At 48.0% G+C, this 16283-nt stretch overlaps 1 protein-coding gene across 1 annotated transcript in view; it reads right to left on the minus strand.

Moving 5' to 3' along the window:
* The window catches only part of txlnba (taxilin beta a), a 59259-nt gene extending 43317 nt beyond the window's left edge, over window positions 1–15942 (minus strand). The window contains exons 1-2 of the mRNA XM_052011277.1: window positions 15522–15942; window positions 2904–3418 (exon numbers count right to left, since the gene is read on the minus strand). Coding sequence (XP_051867237.1) covers window positions 2904–3402 — 499 coding nt within the window. The 5' untranslated portion in view covers window positions 3403–3418; window positions 15522–15942. The remainder of the gene's footprint in view (window positions 1–2903; window positions 3419–15521) is intronic.
* Window positions 15943–16283: the final 341 nt, after the last annotated feature.

Below are 16283 nucleotides of genomic sequence, written 5' to 3' on the forward strand. Positions count from 1 at the left end.
TACCTCAATCTCAGATTTGAAATTAACAATTGTCCTGAATCAATTGCCATATTTGGAGGTGAGTTTCTCTCCCCACAGATGCAGCCTGACCCATTGAGTGTTTCTGTTTCTCTTTTCTGTTTTTATTTCAGATTTCCAGCATCTGCAGTGTTTTATTTTTGGATGATTGCACATCCCTTTACCTGCAAGCAGCTTCTCCCAATCATCCTTTGCAAATTCCTGTCCATTTAAACTAGACTTGACCCAGTTTAGGACGTGTGGATCAGTTCTATCTTTCCCCATAACTATTTTAGACTGCATTTGTTTTATTGCTGCTACAGGGACTGGATTCAATCCTGACCTCAGGTGCTGTGCGTGTGGAGTTTGCACGCTCTCCTCATGACTGTGTGGATTTCACCCGGGTGCTCTGGTTTCCTTCCACATCCCAAAGACAGGCTGATAGATTAATTAGCCACTGTAAGTTACCCCTGATAAGCCCTATAGGCAAGTGGCAGTAGAATCAAAGGGAAGGTTGATGGGCATGTGCAGGGCGACAGGGAAATTGGGAATGAGAATGGGGTGGATGGGATTGCTCTGCTGGGGCCTAGCACGGACCTGATGGGCTGAATTGCCTCCATCTGCATCAAAGTACACGCAGTCCCAGTTATCCACTGATGCGATAGCTGCAAGGCTGGCCCCAGAACCCCATCTTGAACAAGTGCTCTATATATATGTATGCAACCAATCATTATCTCTATAAATTTGGTGATCAGTTTCCGGGCCACTTGTGTCAAGTGGCTCCCCACTGTGCGCTGTTCTAAGAGAGAGTGGTCTTTGTTTACACAGCTGTAGCTTGTGATTTAGGAACCCATCACTGCTTGTAAGTCAATTTCCTGACTGGTTGCATCACGGTCTGGTACGGTAATTTGAATGAGCAGGAATGTAAGAAGTGGACTCTGTCCAATACATCACGGGCACATCCCTCCCCACCATTGGGAGTATCTACAGGAGGCGCTGCCTCAAGAAGGCAACATCTATCATCAAAGATCCCCACCATCCGGGCCGTGCCATCTTCTCACAGCTACCATCGGGCAGGAGGTACAGAAGACTGAAGTCCCACTTCACCAGGTTCAGGAACAGCTACTTCCCTTCAACCATTTGGTTCTTGAACCAACCTGCACAACCCTAATTACCACCTCAGTAATAGCAACACTATGACCACTTTGACAACCTTGCACGAAAATGGACTTTTTTTTGTTCTAATTGTGTTTTCTTGTAAAAAATGTGTATAATTTATGTTTAATTTATGTTTTTCTTGTGAATGCTGCTTATCTGATGCTATGTGCCTGTGATGCTGCTGCAAGTAAGTTTTTCATTGCACCTGTGCACACATGTACTTGTGCAGATGACAATAAACTCCACTTTGAAGTTTCAATGGAAGCTTTTTTTAGCCAATATCATTTCCGTTTACATATTTAAATATTTTACTGTATTTATTAATGAACATTAATGCTTTTAGAATATTAAAGGATATATTTTTTTGGGTGTGTATTAGCTACAAAAGAGAGGGCCTTGGTGATATTTACTTTTCTTTTGTTATCTGTGGCAACTCCTTGTCTGTCTTTATCCCTCCCAGATAATGAGAGCAGTGGCATAGCTGGTACAGCCACAGTCTCACAGCGACCCAGGTTCAATCCCGACCGCCGGTGCTGCCTGTGTGGAGTCTGCACGTTCACTCTGTGACCATGTGGGTTTCCCCCGGGTGCTCCGATTTCCGCCCACGTCCCAAAGACGTGCGCGGTGGTAGGTTAATTGGCCGCTGTAAATGGCCCCACGTGTGCAGGCGAGGGGTAGAATCCGGGTGGTGTTGACAGGAATATGGGGAGAATAAAATGGGATTAGTGTCGGATTGGTGTAAGTGGCTGGTTAATGTCGGTACAGACTCGATGGACTGAAGGGCCTGTTTCTGTGGAGACACAGGAGACAGCAGATGCTGGAATCTGGAGCAACACACAATCTGCTGGAGGAACTCAGTGGGTCGAGCAGCATCTGTGGGGGGAGAGGAATTGTTGACGTTTTGGGTCAACACCCTGCATCAGGACTGCCTATTTCTGTGCTGTTTCTCTCTATGGCTCTAAATCCGGAAGAAATTCCCATTTTATTGAAAGGGTAGAGGAAGCAGGTTTGGATAAATATGGTAAGATCCAGTGTATACGTCCAGTGTATTTGGGGACTTCAAATTTAGGCAAACATTGCAGTCTCCCTGAAAGCATCAGTTCAATAGTGGGGAAAAAAGTCAATTTGTTTTGAACCCTGATTTATTCCATTGATAAATGACTGAGTTACATTTTCCAATTAAAAAAGTCATGCTGCAGCCGTATAAAACTTTAGTCAGACTGCACTTGGAGTATTGTGTGCAGTCCTGGTCCCCCGTTACAGGAAGGATGTGGAGACTGTGCAGAGGGTGCAGAAGAGGCTCACCAGGATGCTGCCTGGATTAGAGGGCAAGATCTATAAGGAGAGGTTGGACAAACTTGGCTTGTTCTCCCTGGAGTGTTGGAGGCTGAGGGGAGACCTGATGGAGGTTTTTAAATTATGAGAGGCATAGATAGCATAGACAGAATCTGTTCCCCGGGGTAGAAATGTCAAACACCAGATGACATGCTTTTAACGTTAGAGGAGGGAAGTTTAAAGGGGCAAGTTGTTTACACAGAGAGTGGTAGGTGCCTGGAATGGGTTACCAGGGGTAGTGGTGAAAGCAGGCAGTTTGGTGGGGTTTAAGAGGCTTTTAGGTAGACCCATGTAGGGAATGGAGGGATGTGGATGATACACAGGAGGAAGACATTTAGTATAAATCGGCATTAAGGTTGGCACAACATTGTGGGCCGAATGGCCTGTCCAGTGCTATTTCCATATCTACTCACCCAGTCCTTTCAGTTTCTTCTTTTCCAGCTTCTGCTCCTTACCCGTCTCCTTGTCCGCATCACCGGTGCATGTAGGACCTGGCTGTTCCTTCTCCTCGTCTTCTTGCTTCTCCAGCTCTCCATTGTTCACAGCCTCACCCCTCTCCGCCTCTCCCTCTGCCTCCTTCCCCTCTGGGCTTTCCCCGGAGCCCCTGTAGGTTTTGATGATGTCCTCCAGCTGCCTGTCCAGCTCCTCCCCAATGTCAAGACCTCCGAGGTCCCTCGTGGGCGTGGCGTCCTCCTTCAGTGCAGGGGCGGCGGTCTCCACCGGTACCTGATCGGGAGTGCCGGGGGCCTTCGGGTCTTGATCGGGCAGTGGTGGGGCAACAGGGCCGTCTGCTGCTTGCTTCTCCTGTTGGTGGGTGCTGGGTCCTGATGCTGGGTTTTGGACCTGCTCCTGTATCCCAATTCCATCAGGAAGGACGCGAGTGTCGTTGTCGGTGGAGTCATGGCTGTCCATCGTTGAGTGACGTTGTCTAAGGAGGAGGAACACACCATCAGAACAACACCCTTACACCGGCTGCAGTGACCCACATTGGATCAAAACCCTTCATAAGGCATGGCTTACAGCTCCTCCCAGAAGCAACAAACAATGTGCTGGAGGAACTCAGTGGACTGTCTCTGCAACACTTGCAGTCTATTGAGACTCCTTCCCAGTAACATTGTTCTTTGGTCCACGGGGAGCTGCTCCAAAACCTCTATCATTCCCAGTCTCGGGGGTTGTTACCACTGTACAGGGCGTTGGTGAGGCTGCACCAGGAGTATTGTGCACAGTTTTGGTCCCCTTATCTAAAAAGGACATAGTAGCATTGGGGCAACACACACAAAATGTTGGAGGAACTCAGCAGCTCAGGCAGCATCTATAGAGGGAAATAGACAGTCAACATTTCAGGTTGCGACTCTTCATCGGGACATCAGTATTGGGGGCAGTCATAGAGTCTTACAGCATGGAAACAGGACCTTCGGCCCAACTCGTCCACGCCGACTGTGTTGCCCAGCGAGCTAGTCCCATCTGCCCACATTTGGCCCACAGCCCTCTAAACCTCTCCTATCCATGTACTTATCTAGATGGCTTTTAAACGTTGCTAATGTTCCCCCCTCAACCACTGTTTCTGGCAGCTCATCTCAAATACGCACCACCCTTTGTGTGAAGAAGCTGCCCCTGATGTCCCTTTTAAATCTCTCTCGTCTGATCTTAAACCTCTGCCCTCTTGTTTTTAGCACCCCCTCCCTAGGAAAAAGACAGTGCGCGTTCACCCTGTCTATGCCCCTCATGATCTTATACACCTTTATCAGGTCACCCCTCAATCTCCTACGTTCCAGGAAAAAGAGACCAAGTTTGGGATCTCCCTATTGAGTCCTTTCCCTCTTCACATCCAACACTGGTCAGTGCATCACACTTGTGCGGAGCAATTAATTTTATTTTACTCTATTCATTTGTGAGGAGTAGCCTCAGTTGCCCTGGAGATGGTGAGCCACCTTCTTGAACCACTGCAGTCCTCTAGGGCGGATGCAGTGCCTCAACCTCACACGTTGACCCTCCCTCTGCCTCCACGGGTGCTGCCTAACCTGCTGAGTTATAGTTATAGAGTCATACAGCATGGAAACAGGCCCTTCTGCTCAACTGGTCCACGCCGACCAAGATTCCCGTCTAAGCTAGTCCCATTTGCCTGCATTTGGCCCATATCCCTCTAAACCTTTCCTATCCATGTACCTGTCCAAGAACCTTTTAAATGTTGTTAATGTACTTGCCTCAACCACTTCCTCTGGCAGATCATTCCATACACTGACCACCCTCTGGGTGAAAAAGTTGCCCCTCAGGTTCCAATTAAATCTCTCCCCTCTCACCTGAAACCTATGCCCTCTAGTTCTTTATTCCCCAAGCCTGGGAAAAAGACTGTGTGCATTGACCCTATCTATGACCCTCATGATTTTATGCACCTCTATAAGATCATCCCTCATTCTCCTACACTCCAATGAAAAAAAATCACAACCTGCCCAACCTCTCCATAACTCAGTCCCTCGCGTCCTGGCAACATCCTTGTAAATCTCCTCTGCACTCTTTCCAGATTAATGGCATATTTCTTATAGCAGAGTGAACAAAATTAACACAATATTCCAAATGCGGCCTCACCGACCTCTTGTACAACTGCAACATAACATCCCAGCTTCTGTACTCAGTGGCCCGACTGATGAAGGCCTACGCGCCAAAAGCTGCCTTCACCACCCTGTCTACCTGCGACGCCACTTTCAGGGAACCATGTACTTGTAGTCCAAGGGAACCTACACTTGTTCCTCCATTCTCTAGCTTCACATAAACCTGTACCAAATGCCTCAACACTTTTCTCAGTCTACCTCATCTCACCTCTGACAAGTTGCCTGCAGGAATAGTGCTCATCTTCAGAAATTGGTTAATCGGTAAATTGGTTTATTATTGTCACATGTACTGAGGAACAGTGAAAAACTTCATCTTGCATGCCAGCCATACAGATCATTTCATCACATCAGTGCATTGAGGTAGTATGAGGGAAAACAATAACAGAATGCAGAATAAAGCATTACAGTCACAGAGAAAGTGCAGCGCAGGCAGACAATAAGGTGCAAGGCCATGACGAGGTAGATTGTGAGGTCAAGGGTCCACCTTATCGTACTAGGGAACGGTTCAATAGTCTTATAACAACGGGATAGAAGCTGTCCTTGAGCCTGGTGGTACGTGCTTTCAGGCTTTTGTATCTTCTGCCCGATGGGAGAGGGGAGAAGGGAGAATGTCCAGGGTGCGTGGGTCTTTGATTATGCTGGCTGCTTTACCAAGGCAGTGAGAAGTGTAGACAGAGTCCATAGAGGGGAGGCTGGTTTTTGTGATGTGCTGAGCTGTGTCCACAACTCTCTGCAGTTTCTTGTGGTCCTGGGCAGAGCAGTTGCCGTACCAAGCCATGATGCATCCAGATAGGATGCTTTCTATGGTGCATCGATAAAAATGGCAACTACGACCCAGAACCGTCACCCGAACCTTTGTGGTTGAGCTGCAGAATGCAGACGACGGTTGCATTCATGAACACTCAGCTGGGCTCGAAGAAATTGTTGATTAGTTCACTGAAGCAGACAAGAGGATGGGCCTTCCACACGTCCACAAGATCAACGTCCTCTACCTACCTGTCCCCGGCTCTGCCACACGCCCTCTGACAACGAAGGCCCACAGAGAGACCCAGCACATAAGACCATAAGATACAGAAGCAGAATTAGGCCATTCGTCCCATCGAGTCTGCTCCTCCATTCAATCATGGCTGATTTTTTTCTTTCAACCCTGTTCCCTCTCAATCCCTGCAACCTTTAACCCCCTTACCAATCAAGAACCTATCAATCTCTGCCTTAAGTACACCCAATGACTTGGCCTCTGTAGCCCTCGGTGGCAACGAATTCCACAGATTCACCACCCTCTGGCTGAAGAAATTCCTCCGAAAGGGACGTCTCTTTATTCTGAGGCTGTGCTCTCAGATTCTAGACTCTCCCACTGATGGGAACACCCCCTCCGTGTCCACTCTATCCAGGCCTTTCAGTGTTCTGTAGTATTCGGTAGAATCTGTAAAGATATTGAACCACTTCCCACAACTTGGGAGACATTTCTCTGCAAAAGCAGCCATTGATGATGAAGGTGACCATCACTTCAGTTTGCTAACCCTGCTGTGGTCAGTTGAGGAAATGGATGTTTGAAGGTTAAGACCTTAGATCTGGCACCAAACCTACGGTCCATTGAGCAGCCGTTATTCCTGCCCTCCTCTATGTTTCTGAGACCTGTTCTAACCCACAGCAGGCATCTCACAGCACTTGAAAGATACTACCAACACAGTGTCCACAAAACCCTACTGATTCGCTGTGTCAGTGTCCTCTCCCAGGCACTGAGCCCTGGTTACACTTGGCTACATAGTGCAGGCCACATTCTTTGCATACCTGACACCAAATTCCCGAATGAGACATTCTATTCTGAGCTATGTCAGGGAGAGAGATTACCGGTCAGACTGAGGAAAAGATTCAAGAATGTTCTCAAAGGTAATGAAACCTCCCCACTCTCCTGGGAATCCCATGACCTTTCAGGTCAGGGAAGGAGTATTCTGGATAGTACTGATAACTTCAAGACCAAGCTTAGAGTCCCTGTGTAAGTGGCAGAAGGAGTGCGTCACCTCACAACCTACCACAAAATCTCCCTCAATGCTACAGAACTGTCAATGAAGTATTTGTACGTCTGCACGTGTGTGTGTATGTGTATGTGTGTGTCCTTGTGTCCCTCTGTGTGTGTGTGTGTGCATGTGCGAGTGTCTTCAGGTATGTTTGTGCACACTTCTCTGTATATGTGCGTGGGTTTGTATGTTTGTGCATATCCGCATGTGTGCAAGTTTCTCTGTGTGGTGAGCATATATGTGTGTTTGCGTAGCTACATGCACCCACATGTCTGTGTCTCCTTGCCTGCACATGCATGTATCTGCACGTGTGTTCATGTCTCTCTATGTGTGTGCATATGTGTGCACTTATAATTGTGTGTGGTTTGTGGTCTGTGTCCAAGTCCGCGTCTGTGTGTGTTTGCAGGCACAGTAGTGTAGCAGTTAGCGTAACGCTATTACAGCGCCAGCGACCCGGGTTCAATTCCGGCCGCTGTCTGCAAGGAGTTTGTACATTCTCCCCGTGTCTGTGTGGGTTTCCTCCGGGTGCTCCGGTTTCCTCCCACATTCCAAAGACGTACGGGTTAGGAAGTTGTGGGCATGCTATGTTGGCGCCGGAAGCGTGGCGACACTTGCCGGCTGACCCCAGAACACTCTATGCAAAAGATGCATTTCACTGTGCATTTCGATGTACATGTGACTAATAAAGATATCTTACATGCATGCGGTGTGTGAAAACCTGTTTGTGTAGTCTGTGAGTATGTGGATATGTGCATGCGGTGTGTGTGCGTGCGTGCGTGCGTGCGTGCGTGTGTGTGTGTATGTGTGTGTAGATGAATGTAGGTGTGCGTGAGTGCAAAACACGGGCAAATGGGACCAACTTGGATGGGCATCCTATTCGGCATGGACCAGTTGGGCCGAAGGGCCTGTTTCTATGCTGTATGATCCTATAACTCCATGTGTGCGTGTACATGTGTGTGAGTCCACATGAAAATTACCGGGATGCTGCCTGGATTCGAGGGCATGAACTATAAGGAGACGTCGGACAAACTTTGTTTTCTCTGGTGCGGCGGAGGCTGAGGGGAGACCTGATAGAAGATTATAAGATTATGAGAGGCACAGATAGGGTAAACAGTCAGAAGCTTTCCCCCAGGGTCAAAATGTCTAATACTAGAGGGCATGCATTGAAGGTGAGAGGGGGTAAGTTCAAAGGAGATGTGTGGGGCGAGTTTTTTACACAGAGTGCGGTGGGTGCCTGGAATGTGCTGCCAGGGGTGGTGGTGGAGGCAGATACAATAGTGGTGTTTAAGAGGCTCATGAATGTGCAGAGAATGGAGGGATATGGACTATGTGTAGGCACAAGGGATTAGTTTAGCTCGGAATTTAATTACGAGTTTAATTAGAGAAACAAAGGACTGCAGATGCAAACACAAACTGACGACATGAACATTGAATTCTCCCACTTTAAGTAACCCCCCCCCCCACCCACCCCCAACCTTGTCTCTTCTTTTCTTCCCTTTCCTAGCCTATCTCTCTTATTTTCTACCTCCCTTTTTCGTCCTTACCTTTGACCCATCTGCTCTCCCCTCCTCCCCCGCACCTGCCTATCACCATCTCTTACCTGCATCTACCTATCACCACCTTGTGCCCACCCCACCTCCCCTCTTTTGTCCACCTCTCACTGCTCTGCTTTTCCCTCCTATATATCGGGCTTCCCCTTTTCCTATCTTCAGTCCTGAAGAAGGGTCCTGACCCGAAACGTTGACCACCTGCTTTTCTCCACGGATGCTGCCTGGCCTGCTGAGTTCCTCCAGCATCATCATGTATTGGTATTGGTATTGGTTTATTATTGTCACTTATACCGAGGTAAAGTGAAAAACCTGTTTTGTATACCGATCGTACAGGTCAATTCATGCACAGTGCAGTTACATTGAGTTAGTACAGAGTGCATTGATGTAGTACAGGTAAAAACAATAACAGTACAGAGTAAAGTGTCACAGCTACAGAGAAAGTGCAGTGCAATAAGGTGCAAGGTCACAACAAGGTAGATTGTGAGGTCAGAGTCCATCTCATCGCATAAGGGAACCGTTCAATAGTCTTATCACAGTGGGGTAGAAACTGTCCTTAAGTCTGGTGGTACATGCCCTTAGGTTCCTGATGTTTTTTCTACTAGTTTAATTAGTTTGGCACAAAATTGTGGTCTGAAGAACCTGTTCCTGTGTTGTGATGTGTTCCAAAGCACCTGGGTGGGTCCAGAGCTCTGGACTGTTTTATGTTTGAGAATGTGCGTGTGTGGGGTGAGCTACAGAGGGATTCTCCTTTAAGACAGATACTTTGTGCGATGATAGGCTGTGTTAATTATAACTCTCTGCCTTGTGCGTTCAGCTGCCCAGGGTGCAGCAGCTGTTCAGTGATTATTTGTTACTTGGATCATTTCTAAATAGGGCTGTGCTGACCAGCACTTTCTAGAGTCACTGACACATACACTCCCGGGAGTCCAGCTTCACTGAGAAAGCCACGCTGCAGCACTGTGAACCATCACACCATGGGTACGAGCTTCTCGTGGGTTATAAGGGCTTAAACCCTTGACATATTTTAAATTTCCATTCCCATTAACTTCACTGTGACATTTATCAGCTCAAATCTGGAGGAAAAGTATTGACAAACAGCCGGACACTTAAAGATAGTTCCCACACTCAAGCATGCATGCGGAGATGTGGACACATACATGTGCATACACCTGTACATACATATGCACTTATACACACAAGCACATACTCACAGAACACATAGACATTTACAAATCCACACACAGACACAGACACACACACATACAGACACAGGCAGACAGACACACACACAGACAAACAGACATACACACAGGCGCGTGCGCACACACACACACACACACACACACGCACGCACACACACACACACACACACACACACACACACACACACACACACACAAAAACACATGATCAACAACAAAGTATTTCAAAATATAAAACACAGCAGATGCCAGAAATTTCGGATAAACCAAGAAATTCTCAGACAATCCCCATAAGGAGAGAACCAAGGTTAACATTTCAGTTGGAGACTGCAGATGCTGGAATCTGGAGCAACACACAATCTGCTGGAGGAACTCAGCAGGTCAGGCAGCATCTGTGGAGGGAAATGAACAGTCGACGTTTCGGGTCGACCCAGCACCTTGTTTGTTGCTCAACATTAAAAAAAAGAATGTAAAAAACTGAAAAGCACATCACCAGAATTAAAATCATTGAAACTAACTTTAATAACTCCACTGAGACACAAGAGATTCCACAGATGCCGGAATCTGGAGCAACACGTACAAAGTGCTAGAGGAACTCAGAGGGTCAGGCAGCATCTGTGGAGGGAAATAAACAGTCGACGTTTCGGGCTGAGACCTGGACTTTCTCCCAAGAGCTCCCGTTCATTGAATGGGAATGGCCTTGGTTGTGCCCGTCATGATCATAGAGTCATACACACCCTTCTGCCCATTGGGTCCCTGCCGACCATTTAGCCTCCCATTTACACAAATCCTACTCTGAACAATTTTATTCTCCCCACGTTCCTGTCGACTCCTCCCAGATTCTACCACTCAGCCACACACTGGGGGGATTCTGGCACTGTGAGGCTGTGGCTCTGCGGTCTCTTGTGTCCGTCTTTTCTGCGCTGACTCAATGACTTCAGTTGTAGGTCTATCAGGGAAGGTTCATTACAATAATGGGGACCTATTGAGTCCATGCTGGGTATCCAACCTAATCCCAGCAGTGGATTCAGTGCCTTGGGGTTAGATGTCTCGGGAGAGACAGGCGCAGTCTCAGTGTGATGTTATTGGAACATAGAACATAGAACAGTACAGCACAGAACAGGCCCTTCAGTCCACAATGCTGTGCCGACATAGCTAATCCCTCCTACCTACAGAATGCCCATATTCCTCCATTTTCCTCTCATTCATGTGCCCATCCAAGCCCCTCTTAAAAGCCCCCAATGAATTTGCCTCCATCACCCTATCAGGCAACGCATTCCAGGCATCCACCACTCTCTCAGTAAAAAATGTAACCCTCACGTCTGTTCTGAACCTGCCCCCTCTCACCTTAAATGCATGCCCTCTGGTACTGGATCACTCAATAATGGGAAAAAGATATTGCTTGTCCACCCTATCTATGCCTCTCATAATTTTATACACTTCCAACAGATCACCCTGAGCCTCCGCCGCTCCAGAGAAAAGACCCCAAGTTTGTCCAGCCTCTCCTGATAGTACATGCCCTCTAATCCAGGCAGCATCCTAGTAAACCTCCTCTGCACCCTCTCTAAAGCCTCGACATCCTTCCTGTAGTGAGGTGACCAGAATTGCACGCAATACTCTAAATGCGGCCTAACCAGAGTTCTATAGAGATGCGGCATAACTTCTTGACTCCTGTACTCAATACCCCGATTAATAAATGCAAGCATTCCATAAGGTTTCTTAACCACCCTGTCTACCTGTGTAGCCACTTTCAATGAGTCATGGACTTGCACCCCAAGGTCTCTCTTGAAGAGCAGAGAGAGCCTTGCCCTTAAGAGTGTACTGCCTCTTGACACTAGTCCTACCAATGTGCAACACCTCACGTTTATCCGGGTTGAACTCCATCTGCCATTTCTCTGCCCACATCTGCAGCTGGTCTATATCACATTCTTAAACGAGAAAGAGTGCAGTTCTCCCTTACATTCCCATTAACTTCCCCCAAATTCTACGACTCACCTACAAACTCGGGACAATTTACAGTGGCCAATTAGCGCACCGACCCACACGTCTTTGGGATGTGGGAGGAAACTGGAGCACCCAGGGGGAGGGGGGGGCAGGGAAACCCAGACGATCACAGGGAGGACGTGTGAACTCCGCACAGACAGCAGTGGAGGTCAGGATTGAACCCGGGTCTCTGGTGCACCACTGTTTCAGCTTGGCTTAACCCAGTGCAAACTCGGGGGCAGATGCCTCAGCCAGAAAGCTGGGAAACCTGCAGAAGATCACACTGTCCTGTTGGAGTTCACTGGAGCAGAACAGGACAGGTCCCCTTTAAATGTTTCCCCTCTCACCTTAGACCTGTGCCCTCCAGCACGTCCTTGTGAATTGCTTCTGCACCGTCTCTGGCTTAATCACATCCCTCCCACAGTATGGCGACCAGAACTGCACACAATACTCCAGGGGCAGTCTCACCAACAACGTGTCCTGTTGTAACATGACTTCCCAGCTCCTGAATTCAATGCCCTTACAGCTGTTACGTAATATCCCATGGCTTGTATTTATCCTTCAATCAAACTACCCTGTCACCTGGTTGTTTGTGGGATCTTGCTGTGCTCAAACCTGTGTCATCAATGTACATTGTTCAAGTATTTAAGAGTAATTTAATCAGAGTGGGGTCTCCCAGGTAGAAATATCTCCTTTGTTGTCCTGCGTCAAAAGGCTGGGAGAGAGGGCTTGAGAGATGGAGAGGTTTAGGGGGGTTCCAGAGCTCAAGAGCCCAGCTAGGTGAAGGCACGGCCGCCAGCGGTGGAGCGATTAATCTTGGAGGTTCAGGTGGCACGTTAGCACGGCTGGTAGAAGCTGCTGCCTCACAGCTCGTTGGCCTGGGTTCGATCCTGACCTCGGGCGCTGTCTGTGTGGAGATCGCACGTCCAGTTTCATCCCAAGGAGGTGCAGGTTGGTGGGTTAATTGGCTGCTGTAAATTGCCCCCAGTGTGTGGATGAGGGGTAGAATCTGGGGGGCAGTTGATGAGAATAGAAAGGGGTTGGTGTCGGACTGGTGTAAATGGGTGCTTGATGGTTGGCATAGCCTCCATGGGCTGAAGGTCCTGTTTCTGTGCTGTACCTCTCTAAGGCTCTATGATAATCTGCCCATGCGGTATTAAGAACTAATAGATATGCCATTATACCACAGAGACAATTCTATGGCCACCGACTCGTGGCTCTGTGAGAGTGGGGGTGAGTGAGGCAGAGACTCTGGGGGGGAAGGTGGATGCTGGGATGAATTTCTGAATGACCCAGCTCCTCGTTACAACCAAAGGAAACAAAGAGGTTGCAACACACACAAAATGCTGGAGGAACTCAGCAGGTCAGGCAGCATCTATGGAGGGAAATAAACAGTCGCTCTTTCGGGTATGGGAGTCAGTGGGTTTGTAGAAGATATCTCCGGAGATGGAGACAGAGAAATCCAGAAAGGGGAGAGAGGTGTCGGAGATGGACCGAGTGAATCTGAAGGCAGGGTGGAAGTTGGAGGCAAAGTTGATGAAATTGATGAGCTCTGCACGAGTGCAGAAAGCAGCCCCAATGCAGTCGTCATCAATGTAGTGGAGAGTGAGTTGGGGGGCGTGACCATTGTAGGCTTGGAGCATGAACATGGAACAAGGAGGTTCCTGTCAGCAGCAACTCTCCTGAAGTGCAAGCCGCTGACAGCTGGCTGAAGAAGCCAGAGCTTGTTATTTTAGGCTTCATGACATGGCACTCCCAATGATTAGTTGTCAATGGAATCACACCAACTCACAGCCAACCTGCCTCACTCAGTCCACACTCTCATAGAGTCATAGAATTGTCCCTGTGCTATAATGACATCTCTATTGGTTCTCAATACTGCATGGATAGAGAGGTACAGCACAGAAACAGGCCCTTCAGTCCATCGAGTCTGTGCCAACCATCAAGCACCCATTTACACCAATCCGACACCAACCCCTTTCTATTCTCATCAACTCCCCCCCAGATTCTACCCCTCACCAGGCAGAAAATACAAAAGCCTGAAAGCACGTACCACCAGGCTCAAGGACAGCTTCTATCCCATTGTTATAAGACTACTGAATGGTTCCCTAGTACGTTAAGATGGACTCTTGACCTCACAATCTACCTTGTTATGACCTTGCACCTTATTGTCTGCCTGCACTGCACTTTCTCTGAAACTGTGACACTTTATTCTGCATTCTGTTATTGTTTTACCTTGTATTACTTCAATGTACTGTGGAATGAATTGATCTTTATGGACGGTATGCAAGGCAAGTTTTTCACTGTACCTCGGTACATGTGACAATAATAAACCAATTCCAATTCCAATCCACCACCGACGCACAGTAGCAGCAGTTTGTACCCTCTACAGGATGCACTGCAACAACTCACTGAGACTCCTCAGACGTCACCTTCCAAACCCACCACCTCTCCCAGCAAAAGGACAAGGGCAGCAAAAGCATGGGGAACATCATCCCCTGGAAGTTGCCTCCAAGCCACACACCATCCTGACTTGGAAAGATATCGCTGTTCCTTCACCGTCGCTGGGTCAAAATCCTGGAACTCCCTCCCTGACAGCCCTGTGGGGACACCCACACCTCAAGGACTGCAGCGGTTCAAGAAGGCAGCTCACCACCACCTTCTCAAGGGCAACTAGAGATGGGCAATTAAATGCTGGCTCAGCCTGCGAAGCCCACATTCCTTCAATGCATAAAAAATATACTCCCCACTGACATACAACAACTTCCACAGTGCCATGTAGCAAAACGTCCCAAGTTATATTAAACATGAGTTACTGGGCAAAAATTGATTGTGAACCACTAACACAGATATTAGGACAGGTTATCAGAGGCTAGGTTCAAGAAGTGAGGTTTAAAAAGAGAGAGAGAGAGAGTGAGAGAGGAAATGAAAAAGAGAAAGAGAGAGAGAGGAAATGAGAAAAAGAAAGAGAGCGCGAGAGAGGAAATGAGACACAGAAAGAGAGAGAGAAAGTGAGAGAGAGAATGAGACGTTGAGAGGTTGAAGGGAGGTATTCTAGAGCTTAGGCCCAGGCAGCTGAAGACATGCCAGACAACAGCGGAGAGATAATATTTTAGGACCTTGAAAGGTTCGAGTGAAAATAACACAGATGGAGAGAGGTGAGAGCCAGGAGGGGTTTGAAAACAAGGAACATTTGTTTTAAGATCGAGGCACAATTCCTGCTGTTGCAAAGTAATTGAAAATATTCGGTATTAACTGATCATTCCTCATCCCCTCCAGAGCAACGAGCGATTTCAATATGCTTGTCATAAAGGAATATACTTTTAGGACGCTTATTTATCTCCCAGAGCACTTGACTAAACTTCTAAGACACAAACATGACCAAGGCACAACATGAAAGAACTTCCCCCCAACTCCCCTCAACACACAGTAGACTCTCTCAGTCATGATAAAAGGATTGAATAAAGTGTTTCTCCCCCTCACACGCATGTACATACACACACACGCACACACACACTCTTTCTCTCTCTCACACACACACGCACACACACACACTCTCTCTCTCACACACGCACACACATACTCTCTCTCACACACACACACACACACACACACACACACACACACACACACACACACAGCAGATTAAAAAGTAAATTGTAAGCTTACCTCTCTCCGTCCGTGCACTTTGACGAACAGACTCAGAGACGCTACTTCGAGTGGCAGGACAGCTGACTGAAAGGGAGCAGGAACAGCTCCCAGCTAAAAATAAACCAGATCAACACTGAATGTGCAGGGGCACGGAGGTTACTTGAGTCGTGAGGGTTTACTAAGACTCCGGTTTAAACGAAATGCTCTCCTGATTTCGGAATGCTAACGTGACCCAGGAGAGACAGGGGTTAGGAACATAAGATTGTAATAAATTGGAGAGGAGTGCCCCAGTTGGTCCACGAGCCTGCTCCACAATTCCATTGGATGGTGGAGACACCGGAGAATGCAGATATTGGGGAATGGAGCAACTAACAAACTGCTGGAGGAACTCTGCGGGTTGAGCAGCATCTGTGGAGGCAAAGGGAAGGTTTGGGCTGAGACCCGGTATCAGGGCCGTGGGGCGGGAAAGAGGAGAGATGGCCAGTGTACGGAAGTGTCGGGGAGGGGAGGGACAGGAGCTGGTAGGTGATAGGTGGAATCAAATGAGGAGGGTTAGGGATGATGGAACCAGTGGGGAAATCTCATCACCTCCTCTTTCTTCTTTCCCACCCAGCCCTGATACAGGGGTCTCGACCACGTACAGCTGTGGAGGCCCGATCACTGGGGGTGTTTAAGGAGGAGATTGATAGGTATCTAATTAGTCAGGGTATCAAGCGATATGGGAAAAAGGCCGGGAATTGGGGCTCGACAGGAGAATAGTTTAACTCATGGTGAAGTGGC

This window comes from Pristis pectinata, chromosome 3 (genome assembly GCF_009764475.1).
Source record: "Pristis pectinata isolate sPriPec2 chromosome 3, sPriPec2.1.pri, whole genome shotgun sequence".
Classification (NCBI taxonomy): Eukaryota; Metazoa; Chordata; class Chondrichthyes; order Rhinopristiformes; family Pristidae; genus Pristis; species Pristis pectinata.